Below are 19,175 nucleotides of genomic sequence, written 5' to 3'. Positions count from 1 at the left end.
CACACACAGACCATCAGGGGGCAGACGCTCAATGCAGGAGCTGCCCCCTGGTGGTCAGTGTGCTCCCACAGGGGGAGCTCTGCTCAGCCACAAGCCAGGCTGATGGCTGCCAGTACAGAGGGTGTGGCTCCCGCGTCCTCAGCAGCTCTAAGGATGTACGACTGCAGCATAGGCCTGCTCCCTGCTGGCAAGTGGACATCCCCCGAGGGGGCCTGGCCTGCCAGAGGGATGTCCGACTGTCAGTTTAGGCCCAATCCCCTGGGGAGCAGGCCTAAGCCAGCAGGTCGTCATTTTTTTAGGGGTCCCAGACTGTGAGAGGACACAGGCTGGGCTGAGGGATGACACACACCCCCCCGAGTGCACAAATTTTTGTGCACCAAGCCTCTAGTCCATACTAATAAAAGCCTAGGTGGCCCTTGCGCCCTTGCACGATGCCCTCACGTCATCACAAGACAACCGCCCCTACGTTGTCACAAGATGGTCACAAGATGACTGGCAGAGGAGGGCAGTTGGGGGCAACCAGGCCTGTGGGGGAGGGCAGATGGGGGTGACCTGGCCTGCAGGGGAGGGCAGCTGGGGGCGACCAGGCCTGCAGGGGAGGGCAGTTGGGTGCTACCAGGCTGGCAGGGGAGGGCAGTTTGGGGCGAGATCAGGCCGGCAGGGGAGGGCAGTTGGGGGTGATCAGGCCAGCAGGAGAGGGCAGTTGGGGGTGATCAGGCCAGCAGGGGAGCAGTTAGGGGTCAATTAGGCTGGCAGGGGAGTCTAGTTAGGGGATGATCAGGCTGGCAGATAGAAGTGGTTAGGGGCAATCAGGCAGGCAGGCGAGCAGTTAGGAGCTAGTGTCCTGGATTGTGAGAGGGATGTCTGACTGCTAGTTTAGGCCCAATTGAGGGGTCCCAGATGGGAGAGGGTGCCTGCCAGGCTGAGGGACACTCCCCTACCCCTGTGCACGAATTTTGTGCACCAGGCCTCTAGTAAATTAATAATTAACAATATAGACAATGCTCTAAATATACTCCCCCAAATGCAAATATCAAAGAAAACTAAGGTATAATGGCAACTTGAAGAATGCAAAGAAGGTAATTAGGTTAGGTAGTTACTTCAGCAGATAGTGGGTATACATGCAGAAATTGAAAATGAGTAATACTGCCCCACATCCTCATGTTTTCCCTAATCTCCCAGACACTCGTATGTAGCAAAACATACAATATCATATACTCCTCAACCATGTGAAAAGCATACGTTCATACACATTCTTATAGCCACATACGTTTTCATACATTCACTTCCTGTGTGGATCATTCATTTACTTTTTAGTAACTAAGAAAAACATCTTGCTCTAGCTGGTTTGGCTCAGTGGATAAAGCATCTGCCTGCAGACTGAAGGGTCCTGAGTTCGAGTCCAGTCAAGAGCACATGCCTGGGTTGCAGACTTGATCCCCAGTAGGGGGTGTGCAGGAGGCAGCCGATCAATGATGCTCTCTCATCATTGATCTTTCTATCTCTTTCTCTCTCTCCCTTCCTCTCTGAAATAAATAAAAATATATATATTAAAAAAAAAGCTTCTTGACGCAATAGGCACAGCATCTATCTAGTACATGATACCTTAGTAGAGTAGACACTCAATAAATACTCAATTAATAATTAAAAGGATAATACCACAGTCCTAGTTAATTTTTTCCCTATCATTACATAGTGTAAGCATAAAAACAATTATCTGCAATTATGGCATTTATTTTAATATGCCACTTTGAAGGTGATAAATGCTATAAACAAAATAAAATTAGGTATGTGATGGAGTTACTGGGTAGAGGGGGCTACTTTGCTAGGATGATCTGGAAAGGATCCTCTGAGGAACTGTCTATATGAGTCTGAGAATACGACAATGAAAATGAGAAAGCCTGATGATGTGGAGAAAGAGCATTTCAAATAGAAAGAGTAGTAAGTGCATAACTCCTGAGATAAGAACAAACTTGACATGCTGGCAGATTAGAATGACAGCCAGTAAGGCCACATGTGGTAAAGGGAAAAGAAAGCAACAGAAGATGAGACCAGAGGGTTAGGCAGGAAGGTGGCCAAGTCACGTAGGGCACTGAAGGCCACAGTGGGGAATTCAAATTTTATTCTACATGCAATGAGAAACCATTTCTATACCACACAAATTATATCATTTCCAGTAGTGAGATAAATTTACTCTGGAGCATTTGTATTTTCTGGTTTCTCTATCTATTCTTGTCATTAGGAGTATATTTATAGAAATTGGGGTTAAGGATAGAGTCTATGACATTAAAATGGAATTATTTTATGTAAGGTTGTTATATTTTGGGACTGAAACCATGGGTATAATTCCATAACATTTATTAGCTATTATGTTACTATACTTTTACTAAAATAATTAATTTGTTATTCCTTAAATTTTTTTGAACTAATTCTCCAGACTATATTCAGCATATAGTTCTTTGGAAAGTGAAGTATATTGCAATTTTATTCCCAAATAAAATAAAAATAGGAAATATTAAAATCAGACCAAACGGGTCTACAAAAGCTCACTCATTTGCTAAACTATTGTGACCAAATTTTTAAAAAGAAAATGAATTGCTGTCCATTATACTAACAGTATTTCAGAAGAAACTGACATCAATAAAAGGCTTCTTTCCCCTCTTTTTGGGGCGGGGGGAGGGACCCAGGAAATGATAGACTAGAGAGTCCAACTAAATATGTTACAATTATCTGAACTTGATCTTTATCAAACTCGTAAAAGGATGATTCAGCTACCTATGGAGCAGAGTATCAGCAAGTGGCTGGAACAAGGAGACAGAGGAAATGAGACCAGCTCCTGTGAACACTTTATACCAATGCTTGCAGCACTTTTGATTTTTTTAGGGGTGAATAAACTCAGTTACGTGGAAATTATTTTTAACCATTTTCCATCAATCCTCCTCAGGTAGAGATAATTTATAGAACAGATGATTTGAACTAGGGTTATATCAGGATTTCTGATATGGTGGAATAATATTTCTGAGAGAGACTACTTTGTTAGGCTGAATGTTTGGTTAATTTGTTCCAGAAGTATAGTCTAAAAAAAAAGAAGTATAGTCTATATTGTAAAAATTCTGTTCCTACTGTCTTGAGCCTTGAAAAAGCTCCTCATCACATGAAATAAAAGGATATATTTAAATATGTTCAAAGATATTTACCTCTTATTCTGAGAAAATAAAATGCTTAAAAATAATGTACAAAATCACCACATATTTTAAATAAAAAGTGAGAACTCAAATTAGTTTCTGTAAACTAGATATAAATGAGTTTCTCCTTTCAAGTTTAAAACAAAGAACCAGAGTCATAAATAATTCTAGCTTGCCAGAGGCATGGCTATTTCTTTATACTGACTGTCGACTATCTAATTTAATTAGAGGTATTAAACTCCATGCTGAGGTCAACGAGTCTTACATCCTCCAATATTACACTTCAACCAGTGCTCATTAATGTGTCTACTGAATGGATTAACACACTAAAGATATATGTACAAAGGAAAGGGGGACAACCTAATGATATCCAATTGTTCATTTGTAATAGGACACATGTTCTAGGCCTCAACTTATTACCTCTAATGTGGAATTTATTAAATTCAGGAGAAAAAATGCCAATACAGAAAGTGATTTTTTATTAAGGGGAACTGGTATAAGACAACTGGTTTCTATGATTAAATTTAAACATTTAACCTTTTATTAAAAAGAAATTGATACTATAATAGAGCTAAAATATAAGCCTGTTACTTAGAAAAATCTTACATACTAGCACTCTGAAGAGCAGATTAAGGACACGAGTAATAAAGAACAGGAAAAAGGAAAACTCAGTATATAGAGTAATAAATATTAAGTTGACAGGTTTTACTTTTATATGGTAGGTACTATATATGTGAAAGCAGTGACATTTAAAATTTCAAAATACTTAGAGATTAAATAACACACTTCTAAATAACACATGGGTCAAAGATTCTCAAGAGAAAATAAAAAATATTTTGAACTAAATGAAAATAAAAAAGTTATGGAAAAGGATACTAGTGATGGGTGTATAACAGTAAATGAATTTTATGCCAATGGACTGTACATTTAAAGTAGTTAAAATGGTAAATTTCACGTTGCATATATGTTTTATATTTTAAAAAAACACCTTTCTATACTTATAGGAAACTCTTAGTGTTCAAGGTTTAATCCCTCAAAATTCCAATATTTAAAATTTTCACCATTTAAAAGTATAATTTCAAATAGAACTCAACTGTTTAACAATTCTTAAATGGTGTTATCATTTCCAAAATTAATTTTGTTGTGATACCTGATTGTTAAACATCCATTTCAGATTCTTCTTATATAGAGACAAACCATTGTGAATGTTTTGAATGAAATAATAAATCTTACTTGACATTTCCACAAAGGTCACAGGTACGAAAGTTTAAGTACCATATAATGATCAGGTTTAATATAGTGAAGTAAAAATGTCCTGACATAATTTTTAAAAAGTATTTTAACAAAAAATGATATACTTTATTCTGTTCTTCTGCTTGCAATCTAAGGTACTATTAATTTTAGACTGTTCCGGGGTTTAAAAGTTATATCCATGGAGCCAAAAAATGATGATGATGATAAATATGAGTCACTGCCAAGTTCTTAATGATTAAAATTATTTATCTTTTTGTATTATACTCATACTTACACACCTCCTCCTAAACCTACCACACTATTGTCTGTGTCCATCATGGCTCTTTTTGCACTTCTAAAAACTACATGCCAAGAAATTCTAGAGCAAACCTCTATTGAACATGCTTTCCTACATTTATCAATTATCTTCATCTTTATTACTCATTCCAATCTAATTAGCATCCTTTTATTACTTTTACTAACCATTACTCATTTAGTAAGCATTTTCCAACAATATTCTAAAATATAAACAAAATGCATCAAGGATATTAAATCAATCTTATAAAATATTTGAGAAGAGTTCTGAAGTTCCTTCTTAATAGTGTGATAAGAGCACTGTTTTCATAGCTTATTAATGAAGTGTACAGAGCTTTGATATCAAGCAACAAATATCAAGTAAAATGACCTATGATATTAAGTTGGTTACATGCAGCAGTTTTGAATAAGTGGAGCAGGAAGAAAAGATGGAGGAGGAAGAAAAGATGGAGGAAGTGGAGAAGGCAAAGAGAAGAAACGTTGGATAAGATTTTAATTTTAAAGTATTTCTTCCTAACAAAACCATATACACACAACTGTTCTCTGAGGTATCCCTGTGGTCATTAAAATGATTTTTGAATAACGGTACCAATTACAGTAAAATGGTTTTAAAAGGTGTGGGCCATCAAAAGTACTCCACTATCTCTCTCGTAAAATTTATTTAAATTAATTAAGGCTTATTTTATCTGCTATATTAGTTTTAATTAAAATTTATAATAAAGAATGTTATATTTTAAGTGCTTTTGTAATAATTTACTTTTTCCCCCTCCTTCAATCAATATAAATATATCTATCCGTACAAAGGGACCTGAAATATAATTTCACAACTTTGTATACACAAGTTTTTCTATTTGTCAGGTCTCCATTTTCTTGAAGGCAAATCTTTAGTTAAGACTATCAATCATATCATTAAAGAAAATAGAGTTTGTTCTATAACAATACTGTTTCTGAAGACAGTATTGGGTGAGTACTCAGAATTAGTGTTTGATCAACTAGATTACTAGTACTTACATATTTTATATATTAATTTTTGTAAATACCAGGATTTTAACACTTACTTTTTTGGTCAAAGAGTCATCAGACTCAGAAGGCATTCTTGTTGATACATGAAAAATTACTTCCATTGTAGAGGTAGCAAAATATGGTGTGGTCAATCCAGTGCTTTTGTTTTTTTGTAGTCCTCCCATGAAACCACAATGGTTTGTAAGATTTACCTAGAAGCAATGAAAAGACACAATATTAATCAACTAAACAAAATTAAAAAAAACTCAGTTGAAAAAGAGCAAACTTTTCACTTTGTAAAAACAAGGGGAACAAAGGGATCAATCAATGCTTGACCCAGAATTACCAGTTAGAGCTGCTCTATTCACTTTAGTATTTTTTCTTAAGTATTTGAGATCCCTAATTAATAGGAGTTAATTAGAAAAGAAATGAACTGCTGGGTACTATGAATCTTTAGTTAGGCTACTAGGTGTTAATGGTAAATTGTAAAGGCTGTGGGGGACACCAAGGCCACAGAGTAAAAATCAAGTAGCAAAAATCAAGACTGGAAATGATTTAGGGAAAAGTTAAAACAGTAATGCCACTTTGATAAAATTATTAATTAGGTGTATCATATTTACTCCTCAAAACTGCCTTCCTAATTATTAGTACGTATCATTAGCCCAAAACAAGAATATCAAAATGCAGAACTTAAGCATACTTCAAATGCTTAATCAATCTGTGCAAAGATTTTTAAATAGCTTTTTTTCTGATTCTAGATACAATAAAGGCTAATATCAGGGCCGCTGCATTGAATTATATTCCCTGGATCTGTGTGATGCATGGAAGTCGGCAACTTAAGTTCATTATAGAAAATTAAAGAAATAATGGTGAAAAAAATTTTAAACACTGCTTAAATTTCTCCATTCAGAGAAACCACTTATACATATGTTTTTTAATAATAAATCTGGATATCTGATAAAGTGAAGAATTATAAAAATAAAATCTCTGTACTTTGTGAAGAGATATGTCTTTTAACCATCAGTATCAGCTACTAATGGGTGAACATACCACTAATTTTTATACCATTACTATATGAGATTGATTCAGTAATACATTCATTTAATTAACAATTCAAAAGATATACCTTCCATATCTCATCTCTGGCTACTCAGCTCTCCCAGAAAGCAATTTCTTAAGTATCCTTGCAAAAATGTTCTCTGTATATACAATTAAATTCTGTTATGTTTGTGTGTATATACATACACATAGCATGCATATACAATGTTCTGCACTTTGCTTTTTTTGCACTTAAAATGTCTTGAAAAATACGCCTTATTAGTAAGTAAAAAGCTTCCTCATTTTTTTGTTTTCATGGCTTCACAGTTCATTTTCTTGATGAACAATAATTTAACTAGTCCCCTACTTGAAGGATTTCTAAGTTGTTTCCAATCTTTTGCCATTACAGTCAATGCTGCAGTGAATAACACTGAACACATCATGTTGCATTTGTGAAAGTAGATCTGTAGGACAAATACTCCAAAATGGAACTGTAAGTCAAAGGGCATGTGCACTTTTAATTTTGAAACCCACTAGCCAAATTGCTTTTCATACATGGCACCAATAGTGTATGAGAGTACCTGTTTCCCTCACACCATTTCAAATTATCAAACTTTATGATCTTTGCTAATCTGATAGGTGAAAATAATATCTAGTGTAGTTTTTTTGTTTGTTTGTTTTAGTGACAAAGTTATTTTCAAGTCAATTATCTGATTATGTAAAGGAGAAAGTCTCAGTTTAATGTTCTCTTGCTGTAAACACTTCGGTAACACTTGCTGATCTTTTTATCTGGAGATCACTGAAAATTCACATGAAGTTTTAAGAAATAATAAAAGAAATCCCATGTACCTTTTACCCAGATTCCTCCAGTGAAAAACTATATTACAACCAGGATACTGACATTGATAAAGTTAAAAGACAACATTTTCATCATGAGAGGATCCATCATGTTGCCCTGTTATATGATTCACTCCCACCCCACTGCCTCCTTAATCCCTGGCAATAACTAATCTGTTCTTCACTATTAAAACTGTCATTTCAAGAATGTTACATAAATGAAATTATAGAGTATGCAACCCTCCCAAGTGTTTGCAGGTTTTTCAGTTAATGATTTCCAATTTGATCCCATTATATGATTTCAATGCTTTTAAATTTGAAGTTTGTTTTATGGTTCAACATATGATCTATTTTGGGAACTTAAAAAGAATACGTATTCTGTTGTTGTCAGGCAGAGTGCTGTATAAATGCAATTAATCCCTCCTGATGATGGTGTTGAGTTCTTCCACATACTTGCTGATTTTCTGTCTGGTTCTTCTTTTAGTTGTTGAGAGAGTGGTGAAGTTTCCATCTATAATTGTGGATTTGTTCATTTCTTCTTTCAGTTTTGTCAGTTTTGATTCACATATTTTGCAGTTCTGCTGTTTACTGCACATACAGTACTGTTATGTCTTCTTGGTAGAGTGACCCTTTTATCATTACACTAGAGCCGTGGTCGGCAAACCGCAGCTCGTGAGCCACATGTGGCTCTTTGGCCCCTTGAGTGTGGCTCTTCCACAAAATACCGACTTCTGTGCATGGGCCACGAAGTTTCAATCGCACTGTACATGCACGCCCGCATGTGGTATTTTGTGGAAGAGCCACATTCAAGGGGCCAAAGAGCCGCATGTGGCTCACGAGCCGTGGTTTGCCGAGCCGCAGTTTGCCGACCACTGCACTAGAGGCCCGAAATTCGTGCAAGGGGCTTGGCCCTTGCAGCCGCGGCAGCTGCCTCAGCCCTCACAGCCTGGCTTCATCTGGAAGGTCGGTTGGCTGTCCTGTCTAACTAGCATATTATGCTTTTATTATTATAGATAATGTTCTCCCTATCTATGGTAAGTTTCTGAATCCCACTATTAATTGTAGCCACTCTGATTTTTCTTTGATTAATATTTGCATGATATAACTTTCCACCCTTTTCCTTTCTAGCAGTCTATATTTTTATATATTAAGTGAGTTTCTTCTTCCTTTTTTCTTCTTCGAAATACAAACACAGACTTTATTACAAAACAGTTTTTCACACAATTGCAAGTTAAGATATTAGAATGGTATTCTGGTAACAGAATTTGTGAGAAATACTTGACCAAGTAAAAGCATGCAAGACTTCTCTATAGTCAACGTTCTCAGACCTCTACAGAGGAGGACAACTGCATTTCCTCTAAGTAAAGGCAGGCAATGACAATGAGCACTGTGCGTCACCCCATTGTGGGGCTCAATGCCTCCATCCCCGGGACTGGAGAAAGGGCAGGTTATGAGGACTGGAAGGGCCCTGCCTTCAGCCTTTGGGGGAGGACGAGGAGGAACAAGCGAAGGAGGAGAGAAGGAAAAGAGGAGAGAAGGAGGAGGGGGAGGAGGAATGAATTGAGAGGCAGCTGAATGCTCACCTGTGCTGCCTCCACTAATCTGTGCTCATCACTCTGGGGAGTTGCAGATGAAGAGGGATGTTGGTGAGGAACAGTAAGAAAAATTTGGTTTAGTTTCCCAGTTTTGTGCTTTAAAAAGCCTGGAGATTTAAGCTTCTGCTCAAATTCCAGAGTACAGTAATATCTCTAATGAAGGAAGGCTTAGGGCAGGTAATTCCCATCATATTTCTGAGAGGGACAAAGGTTAGGTAAGGATTATACCTTAGTTTTATTTTAGGAAATACTCTTTTTCCTAGTGCATATGTGGATTTTTTAATCCAGTCTGCCAATCTTTAAGTGGTATATTTAGACACATTTAGCATACTTATATAATGACTGATATGTTAGGGCTTAAGCCTGTAATTTTATTTTTTGTCTTCTGTTTTATTGTTTCTCTTTTATTTTTCCTGCCTCCTATGTGTTAAAATTATCTAGAATTCCATTTTTATTTCTTTTGTTTTTAAATCCTCACCCCAGGATATACTTAGAGGGAGGAAGGGAGAGGAAGGGGGCCGTGAGTGGGGGGGTTTGTATTGATATTAAAGAGAAAGAGAAAGTGAGAGAAAGAGAGAGAAACATCTATGTGAGAGAGAAACATCAATGGGTTGCCTCCCGTACATGCCTCTACCCAGGATTGAACCTACAGCGTTTTGGTGCATGGGATGACACTCCAAACAACTGAGACGCTTGGTCAGGGCTTATCTATCATTTTTGAGTGTATTTTTAAAGTGTATTTCTTGGTATGTTTTTTAGTGGTTGCTCTTGCTCTTGGTATTATATGTACACTAGAGGCCTGGTGCTTGACTTTTGTGCATGGGGGCGGGGGGTGGAGGGGCTGTGCCCTCTCGCAGTCCGGGCCATCCCCTAAGGGGTCCTTAGTGCTGCCGCTGAGGCGGGAGAGGCTCCCGCCACTGCCGTTGCACTTGCCAGCCATAAGCCTGGCTTCTGGCTGAGCAGTGTTCCCCATGGGAGTGCACTGACCACCAGGGGGCAGCTCCTGCATTGACCATCTGCCCCCTGGTGGTCAGTGTACATCATAGCGACTGGTCATTCTGCTGTTCGGTCGATTTGCATATTAAGGTTTTATTATCTAGGATAGCTTATTATAGTTATGTACATACTAGTGCCCCAGTGCATGGATTTGTGCACATTGAAAGACTTTCTATTTTTTTCATTTGTTTCAATTGTGTTCCCAATTGCTTGTTGAAGCATTTCCATTATGTCACTTTAAAATCTTTGTTATTTTTCCGTGGCTGGTGTGCTCCGTGGTTAGAGGGTTGACCCGTGCACCAAAGGGTTGCTGGTTCAATTCCTGATCAAGAACATGTACACCTCGGTGACGGGTTCACTCCCTGCCCGATTGGAGCATGTATGGGAGGCAACCAGTCGATATCTGTCTGTCTCTCTCTCTCCCTCCCTCCCTTACTTCACTCTCTGAAAAGCAATGGGAAAAATATCCTTGGTAAGGATTAACTAAACAACCAACCAATCAAAATCTTTGTCCTCTTGGTTTTGGCATCTATTGTCCTTTCATTCAGTTTGAGACTTTCCTGGTTCTTTGTACAATTTCTGATTGAAACCTGAATATTTTCAGATGTCAGTACTTCATTCCTTTTCATGGCTGAATAATATTTTCACATGGATATACCATATTTTGTTTAGGGTTCAGATTGCTCCAAATCCTAGCCTACAGTTATTATTACTGCTATAACTATTTGATTCTAGTCACCCTAGTAGTGGTATCTCTGTGGTTTTGATTTGCATTTCCCTGATAATGATAACAGGCATTTTTTTCATGTGCTTACTGGTTGTTTATCTTCTTAGGAAAAATGTCCTTTGGCCATTTTTTAAACTGGGTTGTCTTCTAATTATTAATTTATGTAAGTTCTTTGCAAATTTTAGAAGTGATTTGCTATTATATTTGCCAATTCTGTGGGTTGTCTTTTCACTGTGTTGATAATGCTCTTTGAAGCACAAAAGTTTAAATTTTAATGAAGTCCAATTTATTGTTTTCCCTTTACTCTTCATGTTTTTAGTGTCATATCTAAAAATTCCCGTTATTTATAAATTATACTTCAATACAGCTGAAAAAAAAAATCCCTTGCCAAATCCAAGGTCATGAAGATTGACCCATTTTTGTCTTCTAAGAGTTTTTTTTTAATATATATATTTTTTTGATTTCAGAGAAAAAGGGAAAGGGAGAGAGAGATAGAAACAGCAATGATGAGAGAGAATAATTGATCGAATGCCTTCTGCAAGCCCCCTACTGGGGATTGAGCCCAGAATCCGGGCATTTGCTCAACTGGGAATCAAACTGTGACCTCCTGGTTCATAGGTTGAAACTCAACCACTGAGCTACACTGGCCGGGCCTAAGAGGTTTTTTTCTTCTTTTTTATTGTTAGATTTTTCAAACATACAGCAAGGCTGAAAGAACACTCCTACATCTACCACTTAGATTCAACAACTGAAACCAGTCTTCTAAGAGTTTTAGCTCTTACATTCAGGTCTTTGATCCATTTGAGTTAATTTTTATATACAGTGTGAGAGGTAAGAATCCAACTTCATTCTTTTGCATGTGGCTTTCCAGGTGTTCCAGCATTGTTCATTAAAAAGAGTATTCTTTCTCCACTAGATGGTCTTGGCACTCTTGTTGAAAATCAGTTGACCATAGATATATGGGTTTATTTCTGGAATCTCAATTGTATTTAATTGATAGATATGTCTATCTTTGATGCAAGTACCACACTGTTTGATTAGCATTGCTGTGTACTAATTTGTTCCTTTTTCATATGTCCCTTGCTTTTACTAATCCTTATTACCAATACTTTTCTGCTTTGTATTTTTTAAACTGTAAATCTATTTACAATGTTTCTTTATACTTTCCACATACATAATCTCAGCTGGACTTCACATCACATCTGCTGGGTAAAAAAAGTATATTACCTTTGACAAATAAGCAAACAAACCCAGAGAGCTCAAATAACTTAGGGTGAAATAGCAGGTTAGATCAGCCATAAAATATAAACTGAATGATAAAGGCTTATGTATTGGACACTGTACAAGAACTGGAATTTAAAAAGAAAACAAAATGGGGTAAAAGTGTCTGCCTTCTAGTAGCTTACAGTCTAATGCAGTGGCCTTCAACGATTTTGCTTATGTATTCTCTACAAGAATTTTGAGAAACTATATATTAAATTGACAACTACAATGAAAATGTAGTTGTTTAATGATGCAAGAGATAATTTCTAGTATACTGTATGTTACATATATGTTCTTTAAACATATTTTCATCATAATCTTAGAGCTATAGATTTTGCTGAATACTTATAAAATGTATGCTACTAACTTAATGACATATCAATCAGCCACATCAAATTCACTTTCTTGTCAGAACATGTCTGACACTTCATTTTTAATTAAAATAAACATATTAATATAAGTTTCTGTGGTAAATATCTCACTGCTGTTTTACAATTCTAAGATAGATTTGACATAGGAAACTTGATGTGAGTTGGTAGCCAGAATGACCTAAAGTGCAGTAGCTTTCCATATTTCTTGCTTTGCTTTTAGAAACACACTCTCTTGGGAACATGATCTCTTGAATGAACTGTCTTTATTTGGTTCTAAACCTTCTGGGGCAATGCAGGACTCGGTGGGTGAGTGGTAAGCCTTTCTTTTACCAAAACAAAGAATAGAAAAGGAGAGGAAAGAGACTGCAAAAGGGTTCGCAGGCATTAACTTTAGTAAAGTTGAGAATCTATCTGAAAACTAATCTCCTTAAAACTAAACATGCTGATGTGCCCCCTAGAGAGCCTTGGTATAGTTCCAAGGATATTTATATCTTGGTTTGAAGACTAATAGTCTAGTATTCGTAGCTGTGAAGAAAATCCAGATCTCTAAACCTATGCGTTTCATACTCTCTGACAACATATTGTCTCATAAAGTAGTCAACAATTTCTGTTCAAAGTCCCAACTGCTGCTGTCTTTGCAGATGAGATACAGGATAGAAACAATAATAAAACCACGGTATAGTTATTGAGTCTCCTAATATAATGCTTCTAAAATAAGCTAGAAAAAACCCCACTACTGCTTCCAAATAGAAATAAAATGATATTTGGTATACTAGTAATTTAACAACAGTACCTCCCAACCAAGACCAGCTACAAAATCTTCATATGCTTGACTTCCTCCTGTATTTGTGAGAATGGAATGTTTATCTTCTTGTCCTTCGGCAACATAAAATACTGCGATCTTGTGTGTCTCTCGGCTATAAAATAAAAGATTAATTTATCAGTTATTATCCAATAATAATGTTTTGTGTACAAAGTATGTGGCAATAAAAAGATGAAAACGCTTTAAATCTTATAATCTGTAGAGGTAGATGAGTAATTGTAAGTAAAAAAATTATAAAAATTACAAAATTGCCATTGGAACAGAAGAAAGGTATGATTACTTCAGGCTGGAGAAACTTGAAGAAGAAGGTAATATTGAGTTGAGTGAAAGTAAGATTTGACGAAGAAGAGGGATTATATCAGGAAAGACACATAGGTGTGAGGACATGAAGCATCTTAAGAGTTGCCTGTTGTACAATGTGGCTGAATCCCAGAGTTAAAGGAATTGTGGTTTAGAAATAATATAGGAGAATAGAGATGAGTGAGAAATTATTCATTTCTTCAAAAGTACTTATCATACAGAAGAAATGTGTACACAAATATTATGGAACTCTCATCCATGGCAGTCTGGAAGACTGTGCAAGTCCAAGGTAATACCTTCTTTGGAACAATCAGAGAGCGAACCTCCAAGCTACTAATCTCTGGGTGAACATGGGGCAAAAAAGCACTTGGAACATAATAGCTGCCTCCAAGCTACATCCACAGTAAACAATAAAAATCTAACTGGTTAAAGGAAATAAAGCACAAACTTTTATTAATAAGTAGATTAGGTCAACCCATGGAGAACCCTTGGTAGCAAGACTAAAAGAAAAAAAAATTCAAAAAAAAATGAGCATGGAGATCAGAGGCACACATCCCGGGCCTGGGGAATAGAGTTTGAACATTAGCTCAGCCAACTCACTAGAAAATAAACAAATAATCAAGCAAACCACCACTACCACCACCACCACCACACTTTTATTTTTTTAAAATATATATTTTTTATTGATTTCAGAGAGGAAGGGAGAAGGAGAGATAGAAACATCAATGATGAGAGAGAATCATTGATCGGCTGCCTCCTGCATACCCCCTACTGGTATATAATAGTAGGTATGCGCCCTTGACAGGAATAAAACCCAGGACCCTTCAGTTCACAGGCCGACGCTCTATCCACTGAGCCAAACCAACCAGGGCCCCCACAAACACACTTTCGATTCAAAGACACAGATAAAGTTTATAGCAAAAGAAATGGAAAAAGATACCATGCAAAGAGTAACCAAGAGAGCTGAAGTGGCTATACTAGTATCAGACTTGAAAACAAAAAATGTTATTAGAGAAAAAGAGACATTTCATCCTGTTAAAAGGTTAATCTAACAGGAAGATATGAAAATTAAAAACATATATGCACCTACCAAAAGAGCTTCAAAGTACATGAAATGAAAGAAGAAAGAATTGAAGGCAGAAGTAGACATTTCTACAGTGTAGGAGACATCAATACCCCACTTTTTTTAATTGATTTTTTTTTTTTTTTTACAGAGAGGAAGGGAGAGGGATAGAGAGTTAGAAACATCTATGAGAGAGAAATATCGATCAGCTGCCTCCTGCACACTCCCTATTGGGGATGTGCCCGCAACCAAGGTACATGCCCTTGACCGGAATCAAACCTGGGACCCTTGAGTCCTCAGGCTGACACTTTATCCACTGAGTCAAACCGGTTAGGGCAATACCCCACTTTTAATAATGGGCAAAAAAACCCCTAAGAGAATATCAACAAGGAATGAGAAGATTTGAGTAACAGTATAAACCAACTAGACCTAATAGACAACTACAGAACACTATCCAACAGTAACAGAAAACATTCTTCTCAAGCATACATGGAACATCTTTCAAGAGACTACATGGTAACCATAAAACAAGCCTCAATAATTTTGAAAGTCCTGAAATTATGCATAGTGTATTTTCTAATCACAATGGAATAAAATTAGATATCAGTAAAAGAAGAAAATTTGGGAAATTCACATGTATGTGGAAATGAAACAAAGTACTCCTAAATAACTGATGGGTCAAAAAATATATCTCAAGGGGAATTAGAAAATATTAGAGAAGAATGAAAATGAAAGCATAACATACCAAAACTGATGGCATGCAGGTAAAGCAGAGCTCATTGGTAAACTTATGGATGTAAATGCCTATATTAAAAAGAGGAAATATCAATAACTAAATTTTCCACCTTAAAAAACTAGAAAAAGAAAACCAACTAAACTCAAAGCAAACAGAAAGAAAAAAATATTAAAGGCTAGCATGGAAATAAATGAAATAGAATAGAAAAATAATAGAGAAAAATCAAGGAAACCAAAACTTGGTTGACATGATAAAAAAAAAAAATTGACAATCAGTAGATAAGCAAGAAAAAAAGAGAAACTCAAATTACTAAAAATCAGGGGAAAAAAGAAGAGACCTCACTACATAGCTTACAGAAATAAATACCTTATGAATTATAAGGGAAGTAGTGACCTGGTGCATGGATTCGTACACATTGAAAGGAAATTAATTACAAGATGGCTGGCAGGGCGGGATTGGGCGAGAAGAGCCGGACACACCCTGGAGCCAACCTTCCTCGGTCCCCCCACCCCCTCCCGCACCTGCGGAGTGAGCAGGGTCCCTCCAACAGGTGGGGTCCCTTGGGCTGGCCTGTGGGGACCGGCCAAAACTGGCTGTCTGACATCCCCCAAGGGGTCCTGGGGGATGCAAGAGGGCACTCTGCAAAGTTGCTGTCGTACAGGGTGTGGAACACAAATGCAAGTGTGCAGTAAACCAGATTTGGGGCCAACAGTGCCCCAGCAACAACATAACCCACAGCCGAAGGTAGAATTGTGTGGCCCCGTGAGGAATCGGGATCCCTCCTCTCTGGTTTCGAGGTGCGTCACCTGAGAACTGCCGCTGCCAAGTCACTGCAGCTTGGCAGCTCCTGCGTTGAGTGTCCTGGTGGTCAGTGCACATCATAGCAACCCATTGGACGGTGGGAGGGACACTTAGCATATTAGCCTTTCATATATATAGATACTACCAACAACTGTATGCCAACAAATTAGATAAATCAGATTAAATGGACAAATTCCTAGATAGACACACATTACTAAAACCAACAGAGAAGAAATAGAATGCCTGAACAGATCAGTAACAAATAAAGAGATTGAATTAGTAATTTGATTGAAAAGGAAGAGGTAAAATTATCTCTACTTGCAGATGAGATGATTTTGTACACAGAAAATCCTAAGGAATACTTCAAAAAGCTATTAGAGCTTTCAATAAATGAGTTCAGCAAGTGTTCAGGATACAATATGTATATAGAAAAACCAATTATATTTCTATACACTAGACACCTAGGATTTTGATGTTTCTATCTCCCTTCCTCTCTCTAAAACTTATTTTAAAATTGTTTTTTAAAAAGTTAAGCTCCTGCTACGTATTTCTAGTCACAAAACCATCACCAAACTCTTTTTTTAAAAAATATATTTTATTGATTTTTTACAGAGAGGAAGGGAGAGAGACAGAGAGTTAGAAACATCGATGAGAGAGGAACATCGATCAGCTGCCTCCTGCACATCTCCCACTGGGGATGTGCCCGCAACCGAGGTACATGCCCCTGACCGGAATCGAACCTGGGACCTTTCAGTCCACAAGCCGACGCTCTATCCACTGAGCCAAACCGGTTTCGGCCATCACCAAACTCTTAAATACTTTTAACAAACATTAAAGTAAACGAGCTATACACACACTTAAGAAAAACTGATAAAAAGAAGATAATTATTTTTCAACCTGCTTTTTCCAGTTCAGAGTTATGGGTGGCTGGAGTTTACCCAAGTAGCTCAGGGTGCAAGACAGGAACCAACCCTGGACAAAATGCCATTTCATCACAGGGAGCACTCAGACACTCACCCACACTCACTCTTACTGGGACAATTTAGATATACCAATTAATCTAATGTGCACATCTTTGGAATATGGGAGGAAAATGGAGAACCTAGAAAAAACCCACTCAGATGTGGGGAGAATGTGAAAACTCCATAAAGAATAGATTTTCCCTCCTCATCAATGATAGAATGAACATAGTTAGCTCTAGCTGGTTTGACTCAGTGGATAGAAGGGTCCTGGGTTCGATTCTGGTCAAGGGCACATACCCAGATTGTGGGCTCGATCCCCAGTAGGAGGCATGCAGAAGGCAGCCAATCAATGATTCTCTCTCATCATTGATGTTTCTAACTCTCTCTCCCTCTTCTCTCCTCTCTAAAATCAATAAAACATATGTTTTAAAAAAAAACAAACATAGTTAAACAAAATGTTATTTGAGGACCTGCTGTACTCTGAAAACTATAAAACACTGTCAAAGGAAATTAAAGATCTTAAAAGAAATCCCACATTCATGACTGGAAAACTCCCCAAATTGATCCACAATCCTAATCCAACCCCTATCAAAATCCAAGGTGTCTTTTTTTGTAGGAATTGGCAAGCTGATCCTAAAATTCACAGAAAATGCAAAAGATTCAGAATAGCTAAAACAATCTTTAAAAAGAAAACAAAGAGGAGGACTCATAATTCCTAATGTTAAAAGTTGATACAAAGCTACTGCAATCAATGCATTGTGGTACTGCCATAAGAATAGATATGTAGATATATATGGAACAGAATCTTGGGTCCAGAAATAAACCCTTATATATGTCATCAATTGCTTTTTGACAATGTTATGAAGACAATTCAATCGGGAAAAGAATAGTATTTTCAACAAATGGTGCTGGGGCAACTGGATAGCTACATGCAAAAGAATGGAGTTGGATTCTTATCTCACACCATATATAAAAATTAAATCAAAATGGACTACAGAGCTAAATATAAGGTCTAAAATTATAAAAGTCTTTTAAAAAGTTTATAAAACTATAAAATGTCCACAAAAACTGTACATGAATATTCACAACACTATTTATACAGTCAAAAAGTAAAAACAATCCAAATGTCCACCAATTTATGAACAAATAAACAATATTTAGTACAGTGATACAATTCAGCAATAAAAAAATGAAATGCAGAGACATGACGCAATATGGATGAACTTTGAAATCACTGTGCTATGCCTGTCAAAAAGATCACATACTCTTTAATTCCTTTTATAAAAGTTGTCCAGAATAGATAAATATAGAAAGTAGATTAGTGTTGGCTAGAGCTGGGAGTTAGGAGTGGTGTTCGAGTATAATGGGTAGTGACTAGTAATGGGTATGGGGCTTCTTTTTGAAGGCACTAAATATTCTACAGTAAGAATGTTGTAATACTTGCACAACCCTGTGAATATACTGAACACATCTATAATAATAAAAGTGTAATATGCTAATTAGACCAGACAGCCAAACGACCTTCAGGACGTCATTCAGGATGAAGCCGTGGCAGTGAGGGCCGAGGCAGAGGTGGTTAGGGGTGAACAGGGAGGCAGGCAGGCAAGGGTTGGGGGCAATGAAGCAGGCAGAGTGGTTAAGGATGATCAGGCAGGCAGGCAGGCCAGCAGTTAGGAGCCAGTGGTCCCAGATTGCGAGAGGGATGTCTAACTGCCAGTTTAGATCCCTGTGGGATAGGGCCTAAACTGGCAGTTGGACATCCCCCAAGGGGTCCTGGATTGCGAGAGGGTGCAGGCCGGGCTGAGGGGACACCCCCCGCTCCACCCACTGTGCACGAATTTCGTGCACCAGGCCTTTAGTGTATACTATAAATGAGTAAATTGTATGGTATGTGAATTATATTTCAATAAAGCTGTTAAGAATTTAAC

At 37.3% G+C, this 19,175-nt stretch overlaps 1 protein-coding gene across 1 annotated transcript in view; it reads right to left on the bottom strand.

The window, feature by feature from the left end:
- Positions 1–19,175, bottom strand: part of RALGAPA1 (Ral GTPase activating protein catalytic alpha subunit 1) — a gene marked incomplete at its 5' end in the record, with an annotated part of 288,956 nt that overhangs the window by 48,243 nt on the left and 221,538 nt on the right. The window contains 2 exons of the mRNA XM_015561310.1: positions 5,792–5,947; positions 13,356–13,479. Coding sequence (XP_015416796.1) covers positions 5,792–5,947; positions 13,356–13,479 — 280 coding nt within the window. The remainder of the gene's footprint in view (positions 1–5,791; positions 5,948–13,355; positions 13,480–19,175) is intronic.

The sequence above is a fragment of the Myotis davidii genome, unplaced genomic scaffold (assembly GCF_000327345.1).
Source record: "Myotis davidii unplaced genomic scaffold, ASM32734v1 scaffold176, whole genome shotgun sequence".
NCBI lineage: Eukaryota > Metazoa > Chordata > Mammalia > Chiroptera > Vespertilionidae > Myotis > Myotis davidii.
Note: the sequence above shows the minus strand (reverse complement) of the source record. Positions and strands in the feature narration are given on the sequence as shown.